Source organism: Sander vitreus, chromosome 16 (genome assembly GCF_031162955.1).
Source record: "Sander vitreus isolate 19-12246 chromosome 16, sanVit1, whole genome shotgun sequence".
NCBI classification, from domain to species: domain Eukaryota; kingdom Metazoa; phylum Chordata; class Actinopteri; order Perciformes; family Percidae; genus Sander; species Sander vitreus.
In genome coordinates this window covers 8993244-9008927 of record NC_135870.1, presented here as the reverse complement: position 1 = coordinate 9008927, position 15684 = coordinate 8993244, and the positions used below count along the sequence as shown (strand labels likewise).

General features: G+C 39.7%; 2 protein-coding genes across 6 annotated transcripts in view; one reads left to right on the top strand and one right to left on the bottom strand.

The window, feature by feature from the left end:
- The first annotated feature begins 617 nt into the window (after nucleotides 1-617).
- ptges (prostaglandin E synthase) lies at nucleotides 618-3557 on the top strand. Its single transcript, XM_078271877.1, has 3 exons — nucleotides 618-845; nucleotides 952-1034; nucleotides 2427-3557. The coding sequence occupies exons 1-3, from the start codon at nucleotides 729-731 to the stop codon at nucleotides 2674-2676; spliced, it is 450 nt and encodes a 149-aa protein (XP_078128003.1). The 5' UTR covers nucleotides 618-728; the 3' UTR covers nucleotides 2677-3557.
- A 2001-nt stretch (nucleotides 3558-5558) lies between these two features.
- garnl3 (GTPase activating Rap/RanGAP domain like 3) overlaps nucleotides 5559-15684 on the bottom strand; it is an 83290-nt gene continuing 73164 nt past the window's right edge. For 4 of the 5 annotated variants that reach the window (XM_078271090.1, XM_078271091.1, XM_078271092.1 and 1 more), the window contains exons 28-31: nucleotides 14038-14097; nucleotides 11010-11228; nucleotides 9889-10009; nucleotides 5559-9800 (exon numbers count right to left, since the gene is read on the bottom strand). In XM_078271090.1, coding sequence (XP_078127216.1) covers nucleotides 9635-9800; nucleotides 9889-10009; nucleotides 11010-11228; nucleotides 14038-14097 — 566 coding nt within the window. In that variant the 3' untranslated portion in view covers nucleotides 5559-9634. The remainder of the gene's footprint in view (nucleotides 9801-9888; nucleotides 10010-11009; nucleotides 11229-14037; nucleotides 14098-15684) is intronic. The other variant, XM_078271094.1, reaches the window with a different exon arrangement.

Below are 15684 nucleotides of genomic sequence, written 5' to 3'. Positions count from 1 at the left end.
TAGCCTACAAAAACCCTATGTTACAGTAGGCTTAATGAAAATATAATGAAGTCCTATTCGTTACTTCCACCCAGCTAGGGCTACTTGAGTATTCTATTTTTTGCTACTTTCTAGGTCTACTTAAACTTCACTACATTTCTGGGGGAAAATATCCTACTTTTTACTCCAGTACAATTACTGTATTTGACAGCTGTATATTTCGGAATATGATATGAGTTTTTAAAGTATTGTTAAGGAAAAACTGCCCTACAATAAATTATTAAAACTTGCTTCATCTCTACCAGCTCAACAGTGGTAAGGAGTAATTTGAAAATATAAAGTAAGATAATACTGACGGGCCATTTTGATTCCTAGCTATTTGATACTTTAAGTAGCCTGCATTTTGTTGCTAATACTTCAGTACTTATAGCCTATAGGAAGGCTAAAGATCTGAACAATTCCAGCACTGCCTATGTGTGACTTCTTGTAGCCTCGGGGAACCACTTTTCGCGTGCCAAGGTATTTCAGTCTTCGGTCTGGAATTCACAGAATTATGAATGAAACATTCCGTGTTGCGTTTAACTTGTCGTCGTCATTTTGTGTGAGTGGGAGGCATCGCCGAGTGTACAAAAAGCCTCCACTCTCGGGCTCACTGTCACTTTTTAGCAGCTTTACCCACACACGCACCAACCTCAGAGCTCGTCTTCCGTTTCAACACAGCTCAGTTTGGATAACTAAAACAAAAAACCATGACAGACCTTATAAGAAATGAAGTTTTCTCCTGTTTTGTTTTCTACGGCGTGCTTCTGGTGATAAAAATGTACATTATAGCAATAATAACGGGACAAGTGAGGCTGCGCAAAAAGGTGAGTGACTATGAATTAGAAATGAAGCATCAAAGCGGAGAAAGCAACATCATTTCAGCAATGGGAAACATTCACTGATGCAAACTTTTCTTCTTCTTCTTGAAAGGCTTTTGCCAACCCCGAGGACGCGTTGAGACACGGAGGCTTACAGTATCACAGACAGGATGCATATGTGGAAAGATGCCGGAGGTAAGAGAGAACAGAAAGTTCGACACTGTCACGACATGCTTTTAATTTGTAAAAATACTTATTTACTTTCAAAGGTACCAATCAGTTATTGAGATTAGCCACTAGCTGTTCTTGTAGCTTCCACTGATGTAATGTGAAAGTAAAAAGTAGGCTATAAGTAAAAAGTACCAATACCACAATGTAAAAAACACTCCATTACAAGTAAAAGTAGCTTATAGCAAAATATAGGCTACTTAAAAGTATAAAGTATAGTAGCCCTAGGCTACTCAACACAGGAAAATAGCCTGCAAGTGTTATATGGATTTTTGAACAGCTACTGATGCATTTAAGTAGCATTTATTACATATTGTATGTGCTGCAGGGTATGTTAATCTGTTACTATGAATATATTTTATAAACTCATCATACCTAAAATCTAAATTTGTAAAGTAGCCTAACACTATACCTATCAAATAAATGTAGTGGAGTAGGCCTACAGCTTATTTTTGCACTAATATCATCATTCATATCATTATTATCGTAATGTGTACAGCTTATCCTTGCATTTTGTATGTGTTTTTATTTTTTTTACATTTTTCGTATGTTGTATTACTATACCTACTATATGTGCCTCTGCAAAATCCCCCCTGGGGACAAACAAAGTGTTTGGAATTTGAGACTATGCCTCCTCCATTGACTTTCAACAAGAGCTAGCAGCCTGTAGGAGATGTGCTTCACTGCTTTGTTTTGACTTGTCAGAAAATTATCCGTGATAGCAGTGAGGACAACACATGCTTTTCTACTTACTTTTTCTAAAACGCTCCCATTTTTTTTTCCTGTCTGCATATGGAACATCCGTGCACTTGTGGTAAAACAACTGTTTGTTCCAGACAAATCTTGATATATATCTAAAAATTTGATTTGGCTTGGTTATTAATTCATGTTTGTAAGTTGCTACAAAATGGTGTGTTCAAATAGTGTGCAAGCATAATCATCTCCGTTTGGTTCTGTTTCTGAAAGAACTGTGAACAGGGCAGGTTTCCTAGAATAATATTATTAAAAAGTTGATCCCTGTGGGTGAAGGGGAAGCAGGAAAATAGTGAGTAGTCTGACTGGGCTGCCAAAAGGAGAAAGTCACAGACGTCTGGTGCTGTGTGATACATTAAGCAGGTCTTGTCCAGACCGAATTAAAGTGATGAGACACTTTAGTGAGGAATTACAGAATCCACAGTGTTACAGTAAGGCTTTTTTACCCTCCAGATTACCAACAAAACATGTCCAAACTTTTCATTGGTACTGTATATATCATCAATTCAATGTGTCATAGGTAGCTGAATCACAACATTACAGGATATTGAAAACAGATGTGTGTGTGTGTGTGTGTGTGACTAAATTGCCTTTTTTCCTCTATAGAGCTCATGTTAACGACATGGAGAACATCCTCCCCTTCCTCTTCCTGGGTGCTATCTACTCCATGACTGGACCCTCACTGGCTGTGGCCCGCATTCACTTTCTGGTCTTCTTCATGGGCCGTATGCTGCACACCATTGCCTACCTGTTTGTCCTGCGTGCACCGACACGCTCTTTGGCCTACACCGTGGCCCAGATACCTTGTATCTCTATGGCTGTGCAGATCCTAATAACAGTCGCAGCGTATGCCTGAATATCCAGAAATGAGACTGAACTAGCTGGCTGTAAAGATGGCGATTACAATCTGTTACCTGTGTCAGAAAAAAGGCAGGAGGAGAATACCGGAGAGAGGAGGGAGAACACAAAAGACAAAAATGTCAGTGAGAGTGCAATATAAGGTGTGTGATTACACCAAAGCCTGGTTTTATGAGACTTTGTCAGTATTTTTATTGTTCTATTTAATGTTGAAACGTGAGAGTGCCCTGAAAGTTATTTAAAGTTGACATCCTGTACTGTACTATTTAAAAATGCAAATGAAAGTTGTGGCTTGTATATTCGTCTTTTTAACCAGTTTTTGTTGAAATGACCTGATGGAATTTAAAACTCTCTGACGTACAGTTGTAGGTATTTAGTTTAGGCCACTTTGGAATATTTTCCAGCACTGCACTGTACGTTCATCCCTGCACTGCTTTTGTGTTTACACACAACACAGACCACCATTTATGTGGTGTTGTATCCTCTGTGGCTTCATCTGTTTCCTGTGTGGTTATTCCTTATGTTGTGTTAACATGTGTTTGCTTACTATGTTCAGCAAAAGCATAGTGGATCCTGACATGATGATGTGTTGAAGGACCACTCATGGAAATACAGTATAATGCTATTATTGTGTGAGTGAAACTGTCTCTCAAGTTAAGTCAATTGTAAGGAAGAAGAATGAATCCTAACACTGAGTTTGGACTGAGAATAAATCTGGCAACAACCTACAGAGAACAAAAATGGTGAAAGAATTGTATCTGTGAACATGTATTTGGAGGCTATAGGTATTGTAATAATTTATTATTCAATTTAATGTATACAGTGATATTTTTGAACCCCTTGATGCGTTTGTAGGCAATAAAACAAATAACACACAAACCCAAGTTTACTTTTGTGTTAATTCAGTAATTTAATTGTCTTTTAGTAGAGAGTATTCATTGTGTTGACTTTGCCTGGTCGTGCAGAGACAGTAGTGTGTTCTGGTATTAAGGGGACAGGGCCCCACTTTGTGTGTGTGTGTTTGTGTATGAGAGTGAGATGATCCAAATGTCTGCGGCAAAGCTCCAACATTCCTCCACCTATTACATAAGACATTTGGCTGTGCTGTGTTCACTCTTGTATCCGGAGGGGCCCGGAGGGTGCTGGGAAGCCATTAAGACTTAATGCAGAGCGCTCAGCCATACATTTATACTGAATATGATAACAGCATGTGTGGTCTGCATGTCAACCACATCACCTGTTGCATCAGAAGTGAAATGTTATGTTTTTTTTTAAATCACATTGTTGGCTAAAAGCTATATTTTCCTAGCCTGATGATGAAATGATTTCCAGTATTTCCAGTAATCCCATTTCCAGTGATGACTAAACTTGAAATTACAGAGCTGTAATGTTTGAGCGTGAGAGGACTGGAAAAGCGTAATCCTTTGCTTTGAGTGAATGAGCATTAGCAATATGATCTGGGTTAAACATAAAGTTAATGACATGCCAGGGACACAGGGGTGTGACTATATTCTGTATGAGTCAACAGTGGGTTCGTCTAATCCTGTCTATACCTTCAGGGTAAAAGGAAACGAGGACTCTTTCCTCTCTTTTTGCCCGCTCTCTTTTTCAGCTGATGATAAGGTTACCGGGTGAATGAGCTGCGAGGTCTGACTCACAGACAAAAATCACAGACTATAACGTGAGTAAATGTATTGAGTCACTGGAAATGTATGAATACGTAAAAAGGTTGCTTTCGTCTTTTTTTTTTTTTCTCATGTAAGATCCAGTTGATAACTCCTACAAAAGCTCTGTTTTCGTTGCCCCTGGCCAGTCCCCATCTACAGTTTATTGGCTAGGATGGTCTTCACTGGGTGTAGGCTTGCCTCCTTCAATAAAGTGAGAGCACAATTAGCAGCAGCACTTAGTTCAACAAGTAAGAAACTAAAGGACTGTTCATTATTTATTTAAGGGGCCACCGGAGGAGTTTTGGGACCTTTAGTCAAAATAGACCTGACCCTCTCTTCACCAGCAATACATTTTATATGACCCTACAAAATGATAGAGAGAAAAGAATAACCCTCCCCAACAATTTCTTGTATTAGTTTTCACTTGGCAAAAATGTATAGATTCCCATTGTTTTTGTACAGCCACGACATATGAGTCTAAACCTCTGCATTCTCATCTGACACATCCCACTCCTCTGTTATGGTGTGGTGGCCATTTCAGTAGATTTACTCACTAACGTTGTGGAAACACAATAAGCATGGAAACTAAATGCACACTTCCTGCATTACTTCAGATACTAAGTTACTCATCTAGTAAACTAGTATTCACATGAAATAAAAATATAAAACATATGAGGACTATTGTTGACTGCTCCTCAGGGTAAATTGAGACATCTAGCTAGACTATCTGTTAAATCTGAGTTTTCTCTCGCTATTTTGACTACTTTGCTTAGTGCCGGCCATGACGATTATGATTGACCCTCCTCCGCTCCGCAGCGCGTGGATGGTCTGGCAAAGCGAGCAATGCGAGACTTGCCTCACACAAATTTGCGTTGTTCAACTAGTAAGACAAAATATCCAACAAGTACAAACACGTGTATAATCTAGTACTGACCAAAAGCCAACAATTGGAAGAACCTGACGTCTGATATCAAGAATATGGAATAAATGCTCAAAGGGCTTGCCACAGCCGAAAGCACGTCCCGCCCTACTCTACCTTACTCTGTCTCTGATTGGCTTACTCTGGTATTCTTACCCTAACCCGAACCAATCTCACTCCTCATGCCTAAACCTTAACCAATCCTACTCGTATAGTGTTCAACAGTTCCTGTGTAAACTATATGATTAGTAAAAAATAAATAAATCAAACATAAAAATAGCCAAACAGTTCAAATTTCATAAATATTTATTACATATCAATGAACAGAATCGACTACTTTCACAGCAGTGGTCTACAGCACTTGTTTAAAATAATTGCTCAAATTATAATCATAATAATATTAATAATAATAATAATAATAATATAGTTCAGTTTTATTTGAGGCCACATTTGATACACAAACATTTACAAGTAGTACTTGGCATTAAAAACGATGGCGATACAATATTTTAAGACACTTGGTGTTTTTTTTGTTATTTTTCTTTCATTTTGATATCACAGAGAGGTTCAGCAACAGTCTAAACAGTAAATATAGATTCAAATACAAAAAAACAACAACAACAACAACAAAAACAGTAAAAATGCCAAGGGGAGGTAGGAACAAAGAGTACGTGACAGAAATACAGGAGAAATAGGAACATCATAAGTGGGAGAAGTGTCACAAACTGTAACTGCTAGGCATCCCCCTGTCACCCACACTCATTCAGAGTAATAAACATTAAGGTAGAGTACCTTTGTAAAAATCCCCCCCATCCTGTTCTTCTTCCCTTTTTAGATTTTCTGAGTTGTGTTATAGTGCTGGAGGAGTTTACACTGAGAGAGGCAGGAGAAGAGGTGTTAGGGGAAAAGAGGAGGCTCATGCAAGATCTCAAGGCTGCTGTGTTGTCAAACCACCACATAGAGGCGCTCTCATACCTTCCTACATTAGCAGTCAGAACCACCGCTCCCAGTTTGTTGCCCTTACTACCAGTTGATCCTTAAAGCTTTCTCTTTTGGTTTTTACTGACTGCCTACTGTTCATTTCCCTGTTTCATGTTAGATTCAGTGTGATGTAACTTCCTTAGTGCTCAGTACAACGGAAAAAAGTGTATTTATATGAGATAATGCAATTTCTCAAGAAATTGCAGTGGGATTGCTGGCTGCTGAAAAGCTGACTACCTGCCTCAAAGCCTAATGTGAGAGTATGTGGCAGCAGTTACAGAAATATCAGTAAATTGTTTGTTTTTTTTATACATTTAAACATGTATGCATGCATGCATGCATGTGTTTCTCCTATAGTGTATGTGGACACGTGTGTGTGTGCATTTGTAAAATGAGTTCCTTCTTTGAAGGGCCATGACTTTCTTTCTGTGTATGTGTGTGCCAAGAATCCACAAACTCCACTTAACTGCAGAGGGACTCTTGGGTGAGACTAGTCACCTTCTCTAGATTCACATGAGGGGCAGGAAGCAATGAAAGCAGTAGCAGTTAAAAATGTTAAAATGTTTGTAAATGACACCGGTGTTTATCAGTAATAAAGCTTCTGTGACACCACATAGATCAGAGAAGTTTAAGTCCAATTAGCTAATCTCAATCAACTGTGTCCCCACCTGCCAGTATGGGGTCTGCCGAGAGACTCCTGGGGCATTTTTTATAGAGATTAAGCTGAGCGGAAACACTCAAACTCTAGCGTATTACTCAAAGAGTCCAATTCCTATCACATAGATATTTACATAATGAGAGATAGTAAACTTTGCCGAACATGGCGGAGTAAAATTTGTGTTTGTGGAGTCAAAAATGTGGGAAATAGAGTGAGCTCAAAAAGTCCCCTTTTCTGTTTATGTTCCTGACATTTCTGGTCTCAGTTCACATTGGAGTCAATGGGGCAATTGAATGGCACTAATGTCACTTTGAGGCTCATAACGCAAAATGTGTAAGTCAGTTTGCTTAGAGAGTTACATTGTGTTTTAGGAGAATGAATTTATTTTATGTTTTGCTGAAAAACATTGTATGAAGAGTGAATAAGTAAGAAAAAGTTGAAGAGAAATTTTTAAGAAGAGTTTAACAGCTCATCCCAACTCTGATTGTGCGGTCACCCACTTTAAGTCTGGAGTTTGAGCACGTAAGAAACATACGAAATGTAACTAATTCCGATAACGCCCTGTGTGAAGTGTGAAGCAAGTTTCTGCGTTGAACGTGTCTAAAAAAGTTGCACAATGTTTTCAGCGGTTCTACAGGAAACTTGCTCGGGCTTCAGACACATCTTTTCTGAGTCCTCCAATTTTATGGAAATGCAATACTAAATTGCCGGAGTACTTCTCCTTTTTGGAGTTTGAAACACGATTGGTTTCAAATGGAAACGGTAGTCAGGATTTCAGGGACAAGTGGGAATAAAATGTTTCTTGTCCAGACTTAAAGTTGCCCTTCCAAGAGCTTTTGAATGAAGACAGTTAACGTTTGGTTATGACTACCAATAACTGCTATCAGGGTCTGACCAAAAAAAAAAAGTTAATTAATCAGTAAATAAAACTATGTGTAGGTGAGATGGCTTCCAAGACATGTATAGCTGTTTTTCAATGAACACATGAGATATGATGGGAATAAAAGAAAATTGGAGTGCCACTGGTGTCCCATGAAATGGCCCATAATTCATAGCTGCACCTTTGCACCAGGTGTCTCAGCTGTAAATCAGAGTTTTACTGGACACGTGAAATAAAAACCAGCAGGGCTTGTGCGCTCGGTGCTAAATCCCTAATAGGGTTATTTCTTTTATATTGTTTCCCATTTTTTTATGCCTTTTCAGTTTTAGTTTGTTGGTTTTCATGGACAGTTATTTTGCAAATCTTTTTTTTTTTTTGTTTACTCTTGGTGTTCATTTTAGTTGGGTAAAGGCAGCAATTTCCTAAAGGTTGGCTTTTTGTGTGTATTTGAAATGGGTAACTGTTTAATATAAGCAATAATGTTTTTTATTCGTAGATTAATGTTTCAATAATTGGGACCACTTCAAAATTCATTACCTTTTTGCTCATTTCACATACAGAAAAAGACAAATTTTAAATAGTTCACACTTAACTTTATTTTAGTGTAATTAGCAGTCAAGATAGTTTTAGCTTTTTACTTCTTAACAAAATTCTGCTTTTATCATTTCAGTTTACGACAATATACTGTATTTTAACTTTAGTTTTTGTCTACATTTTGTAGTTTTGTCTATAATTCCTTTGCTGTTCTATCCTACCTCAGGCCATGACACCTGACAGTCTAGTAAAACATCCACACGTCTTCTGTCGTCTCAGGTTTTAGTTTGCTTTATGCTGCTATGTTTGGTGGGATGTCGCAGACCTCATGGTTTTTTTAAAGAACCTATTTTTTTGGCGCAGAAGTCACAATACATGCAGCAAAGGCAGGTCATGCAGATTTTAGGACACCTCATTCTTATGTGGTAAAATGAGTGCATGTGGCTTTAAGAGAGTGCCTCAAGTACGTGAATTTATCCAAACTGAATGGAGTTGTGGGGTCACCATAGTAATCTCAAATGGACTACAATCATGACTGCTACTTTCAGACACTAGAATACGGTGGCTGTTAATTGTTTAGTCTAATGGAGGATGCTGGGAAATGGCACTTGTGAGAGACTTATGCCTCCAGCCCTGTCTACCTGTATACTGTGAATAAGGAGAAGAATAAGGACTAATATGTGCAGAGTGCATAAAACTTTCATACTTTTACTAAATATGGGAATAAAATGAGCTTTTATAATATATCTATAAATATGCATCACAGGCATGTCAGGCATGCACGCCTGTCACTGTGAATGCATTTTCATGTATAAACAGATGTACACATACATATCATACAACATTTGAAAGTGGATCGGAAATAATCACATAATACAACACATATTAAGCCCTAGCAACTTCAGAGGGCATTGTGAACGTGGAGATATTTGTCGTGCCTAGGTGCGCAGATTTACATTCAGTTTGTGGTTTGGGATCAAACCGTTAACATTATATCACGGCTGTTGCAGAACTCTGAATAAACCACCGCATTTTACAAGGCCTCACCGCCTCTTTGGGTTATTTGCTGTGGGGCAACACAAACACCCAACACGCAGTGTCTGAGGGACTGCTCGCGAAAACAAACGCACACATTTTTTAACTCCCACTGCACCCATCTTGTCCTATGAATGGGGAGACCCAAGATACAGGGATATAAAGAACAAAAAGAAAAAAGAATTCGACAAACAACAAATTAAAAGCAAACCAACCAAAACCATAAAATAATGGTGACCGTACGGGAGCGGGTGGGCAGAGAACTGCACGGTGGGATTGTCTTCACTTTAGGTCCAGGACATCTTCTTCGAAGGATGTGGAGAGGGCGAAGGCGCTGGCGAGAGGCGGGCTTTCCGCTCGCAGCACCACTTTCTCTGGCTCGGCCTCCGAACTGGACGAACAATGCAGCTGGACGTCCAGGTCTGATTCAACAGACTCTGAGGCTAACCTGTTGTGCACAGAAATATATGACTCAAGCTCATATCACATCATGCAACTATTAAAATATACAATGTTGCTGCTGTTGAATCGGTCACCTGTCACTGTTTGTTGACGTCAGTGCTCGTGCTTTGGGGTCCTCCTCTGTGTTCTTCTTGCTCATCTTCCTCTGTTTGACTGTTCCACTGTCTGACTTTCCACTTGGTTCCTCTGTCAAGCCTTCGTTAGTATGAGGTAACAGAAAATGTACGTGAGTTAAAGGAATAGTTCGACATTTTGCAAAATATGATTATTAGATTTTTTTGCTGAGAGTTAAATGAAAAGATCCATACCACTCTAATACATCTTCAATACAAGGCTACAGCTAGCAGCCAGTTAGCTTAGCTTAGCATAAAAGAAAAAACTAGCCTGGCTATTTTTGAAAGTAACAAAAACCCCTAACTAGCATCTCTAAATAATTAAAGCTATAGGGACAATTTTATTTTATTGAACGTCCATTACATTCAAGCCTATGCCAAATTAGTTGATACAAGCTAATTAAGCCTATCAGCTCCACAAAACTCTTTGTATGGCCATGTTAACAAAATGGTGTCATCCATTTTTTTCACGTGCAGAAGCTTGAGTGATGCATTTGACCACATCGCTGAGAAAGGACAACAGCAGCATTCAACTTTGGAGACGACATAGAAGAAGAGGACATAAAAGTTACAAGATAATGACCTCTTCTGAGGAGTCCATCATGTTTATTTTTTTATCCTCCGTCTCCTCCTCCTTGATTTTACGGGATAAACGCTACTAGCAACTGCGTGGTGGTGGGTGGTGCACCATCACAGAAGGATTGTATCATGTGGATGCGCCGACAGTGTTGTTGTCACTACGCACTATAGCTTTAACACGTTATATCTTGTTTGTTTAATCTGTAAAAAAAATGTTAGAGGTCCTGGTAGGTGTATTTTGTTATCTCTAGACAGAGCCAGGCTAGCTGTTTCCCCTGCTTTCAGTCTTTATGCTAAGCTAAGATAAATGGCTGCTAGCTGCAGCTTCATATTTAGCCTACAGAAATAATAAAAGGTATTGATCTTTTTATCCAACTCCCGGCAAATAAACCTACTAAGCCTATTTTCTCAACTGTCAAACTATTGATTTAACGTGTTGTGTTAAATATATTCACATAAAGTACATTTGTTATTTAGTGTTCATCTTTTTTTTTCCACTTTACCGAGCAGCTCCTTCCGTGTGCGGCTGGCTATCTCTTTGATCTCCATGCGGGACAGGGAAAGCGAGTGTGTGGCAGAGATGAGGGGAGTCGGGGATACCATGGCGGGGGCCGGCGTCGTCAGCACCTTGTTGACCAGAGGGGACTTGAGGGGTCTTTCAATGCTGCGGCCCACCAAGTTACACAGAGGGATCTTGAACATTTGCTTACATGCTGGTTCACCTGGGAAGAAGAAAGATGAGTGAGTCAAAGAAGGAAGGAGGCAGGTAACAAGAGAAGACATGAAACAAGAGATAAAAAGAGCAAAGGTGGGAATAGTGTTGGAAAAGAAAAACATATAATGGGTGAGGATAGTGTAGCAGTTAATGAGAAATGTATGAAACTCCTGGCCTAATTAGCTATAGAAATACATTCATATTCAAAGCATCCCAGTGACTATTTCTGGAAATAGTTTGAAATGTTCAACGTTTTGGGAAGTATTTATTTGTCTGTCCGGTAAAGAGGTGCATTCTGACTTCTGTCCATAAACCGGGTATTTCTTTTTCCGAGAAACAGTTGCTTACCTCTGTGACTTTAATGTAGCTAATGCTAATACATGAGAGGCACAAACTGGGGCTAGCTGTTTCCCCCTGCTTCTTCATGCTAAACAAACAAAACATAAAAAAATATGTATTGATCATATTTCAAATGTTACAAAAAAAATATGCATAGAAGTACAAATATCAAGGATCACATTGAAAAATGATCATTATACCATCTTGTAATTAAACATAAAAAAACAAACAATAACAAATATGACTAAACTTAACTAACTGCATCCTAATTATCTTCATATTTACTGGACAGACATGAGAGTGGTATCAACATACTCATGTAATCCTTGGCAAGAACGGGAATAAGCATATTTCCCAAAATATCGAACTATTCCTTTGAAACCCTCTCAGTGGTGCATTCAGAGACTCTCTACGATTGGCTCACTAAAGCATTGCTCTCATGTGTATTTCTTAAGATTATGTTTTGGGCATTTTAGGCCTTTAATAGACAGGACAGCTGAAGACATGAAAGGGGAGAGAGAGGGGGAATGACATGCAGCAAAGGGCCGCACGTCGGAGTCCAACCTGCGGCCGCTGCGTCGAGGAGTAAACCTCTTTATATGGGCGCCCGCTCCACCAACTGAGCTATCTGGGCGCCCCTCTCATGTGTATTGATGGAAAATCCAACTCACAACACAAACTGCAAGCAAACATACTGTATATGTTGTTGAAAGCATAACGTGAACTGGTCATTTCATGTTTTTAAAAAGAGTACTTCAATGCACCATTACAGAATACTTTTAAAACAAACACAGATTGCAACGGCACAAAACAAAAATAAAAGTGTTTCTTGTGATGGATAACTAACCTCAGCAAGTTTTAAATGCTACAAGTCAAAATCTTTATAGCACAATAGTAAACAGCGGCTGGCTAGAATGTAAGCAATCAGTTTTAACAACTAAAATATGTTAAATTAACCTTTTGTGTGACTTTGAGTCTGTAGGTTGACGGGCTGATGCAATAGAACCAAACCTCCATATTCAAATGAAGACACTCTAAAGTGATTAATAGTCCTATTTACTGAAACAGCATGTGATCTTAAAATTAATCATCCTTACTACAGAGAGCTAATGTGATATAACTGTTCAGTTGTAGCCATTTATAGCAGACCATCTATTATTCAGCAGAGACTATAAACGCTTAAAGTCTGTTTGGGACACATTAAATGGATCTTTGGATTTTTTCAAATGGCAAGTCTGCAGTGTGCCAACCTGCAGTGCTCTATTTTGCCATCAGGTAGCAGTATTGCAGTTCAGCAGCCACACTGCTCCATTGAGGCAGGCTGATAGTAATGTGGATGAGACTGAATCAATGAGGAGGCTATGCTTCACAAAGAGGACTGTCTCATCTGAAATGTCAGGGGGTGAGAGGTGAGTAAAGAGCAACGGAGAAAAAATAGAGGGTCCCTGCTGATAGGTGACAGGTACACTGTGTTAGTGTTGTTACAGATCCTCTCTCCTGTACCTGCGCTGTCGTACAGCGAAAATGCCAATGAACCAAGATGCGGGGAAAGCATGCAGTTATTTTGAATATATAATCACACAGATCAATATATTCCACATGCGTTTCTGAACCAGGGGAAGTGTCACACTGCATCACACCGGCAAATTAATTAAATATAAATACTGGGGGTGTTCATCACTAATTGCAGTCAACTTCTCCACAGCAGAGAAATGTTTTGCTGCAGGTCTTTGGCATGTGTTTAAGCAAGTGGAGGGAGGTGGCAGCTAGCAGCCACATGAGTAACATCTTGTTCACATTACTGATGTGATCACATCACATGAAAACCTCCCCAAGGAGCAGATACGGCAGGCGCACAGGCAGTTAGAGGATGGGATTTTTGTCAGCACCCCTTCCACCTCTCTACCCCATCTCCCTCGACCACCCCCCCCCCCACCCCCTTCCTCACTCACACACAGATTGTGGCACCGCTGTTTGGACTACCACTTTGGATCGAAGAGAGGGCTGACAAAAGTCTCCATGGCGACAGTGCAATCTGTAAATCATGCTGCGGCAAATGTGTCTTCTCCTTCCCACTTTCCCTTTTCTCCCTCCTTCTCTCCCAACCTCCAGCTTGTACACAACCCCTCCCTTTTCTCTCGTACTCATGCATACCTTTTCTGCATCTCCCCCTCCTCACTTCACCGTTATTCTAAAACCCTCCGCCTTGATCGACGCTATCTCCTCTGGCTCACTTTTTTACTTTTCAATCTATCACCCCCCCCTCCCCTCACTCCCCCTTCGCACTAATGCTTTAATTAGTTAAGACAGAAGGGGGGATGGGGAAGACATAATGTTCACTTAACATTCAACCAACGTTCAAGTCAACATGCCGCCTTGGAGCAGACAGTGGGGTACACTCTGGGAGCATGTGCATGTTAGTGGGGCAGCATTATATTCATGAGTTGAGGACGAGTTGTGGGAGAATCCTGCAGTACCTTCGGCATCCTTAGACATGTACAGGGAAAGCTTGGTACCATAGGGGATCCGTATAGAATCTGAACCAGGGATGAAGAAGAGTGTTACACAAACTGAACACACACACACACACACACACACACACACACACAGTAACATACATTTAGGCACACACACACAAACACACACAGTAGGTTCTCTGTTAGGTGTATAAGTCATAGTGACGCAGAATCATATGAATAATGAGCTCAAACAGAAAAGAAAACATGAATCCCTTCGAGAGAAACGATTACCCAAACTAGCCTAAAAGCATAAAGCTCGCCCTTGGCTAATTGCAGCAGCGACAGTCAAACCTTTCTCCCAGTTAGCCTTAATGGAACCTGTAAATACCTGCTCCCATCAGGAAAGCAGAGGACTGGCTTGATGGTGCACACAACCAGGACATTTTAATAATTGTTTTCCTCGAGTTTTGACCATTCCTTCAGCCGTCAGAATTACATAGATGCATCTGAGGATGACTTTGTGTCTCTTTTAACAAATAGAAAGTCTAACGAACAACGAGAAGTTGACATTGACGTGATCTATCCATCTGTGGTGCTCATGCTGAATGACAAACCTCCTGTATGTCATTCACGACAGCTGTGCATCACAAATAGTCCCCATTTTAAAACAGCTGTATCAATTTGGAGGTCAGCAAGCGGGGGGAAGGGAGACTCTGAATGGTCAAATACACAATGAAAGATTGGTGAGGGAGTGAAAGTGGACTGCAGGGTGGGAAGGAGGGGCTCTTATTGATCCTCAATCATCCTTGAAAGCATGCTCTGCCTCTGGGAACTCTTATTGTGAGCCTTGAATGGTAGTGATGGTGGAAGGTATGTGGGTGATTAGTCGGTTCCTCTTTTTGTAATTTGTGGCTTGTAAGTATTGAGAGGATCATAGGGTTTCAGCCCTTTAACTACAAATTACATTTACATAACTGCCAACCAGTTACTAGATTGAGTTCCTACCTATGTTGCAACCAAAGGCCTCCATTAATTTAATTATAGTATGAAAATCAATTAGCAAGAGAATCAATCACAGACATTGTGTTGCTCAATGTCATTATCAAAGCATTAACATTAGGTTTTATGGATGACTGTTTGGAAACTAGTGTGTTCTGGCTTATTACTCTTGCCAAAGACCTCCATTTTTGTCATAAAAACTATCAAAAAACATGAGTGAGCCACACTGTTGCACTGGGTGACATGTTCCATTATTATGGTGAACATGGCTACCGTTTATTTTGAGTCAATCCCACATACACAGTTCTGCTGCTGTAAATGCTCACTGCAGCACAACACATGTATTACACTGCAGCTGAAAATAGTCCCCAACAAATGCACTAATTACTACTGTTTGAGAAATATTTGCTTAAAACTACAGTGCCCAGCGGTTTTAGGAAAATACTTTTTAAACATTATACTTTTTATACATTTTTATTTTTATTTACATCATTAGTAGGAACCAATGAGGTTGGGGCTGAGTGCCACAGACAGAAGATGGAAAGTATTGAGAGACTGACCAATTCTTGGCTTTGGTCTTTTAATGGGATTTCTGATATTAAGAAAAATATAATTTTCTCCATCTCTGTTGTTTTTTTCCCCTCAGTTTTTTCCCCCCTGAATGTT

Bases quoted from the DNA above. Each gene is read 5' to 3' on its own strand.
- ptges (XM_078271877.1), top strand. From the start codon at position 729: ATGACAGACCTTATAAGAAATGAAGTTTTCTCCTGTTTTGTTTTCTAC. The intron at 846-951 runs GTGAGTGACTAT...TCTTCTTGAAAG, and splicing joins AAGTGAGGCTGCGCAAAAAG to GCTTTTGCCAACCCCGAGGA. The intron at 1,035-2,426 runs GTAAGAGAGAAC...TTTCCTCTATAG, and splicing joins TATGTGGAAAGATGCCGGAG to AGCTCATGTTAACGACATGG.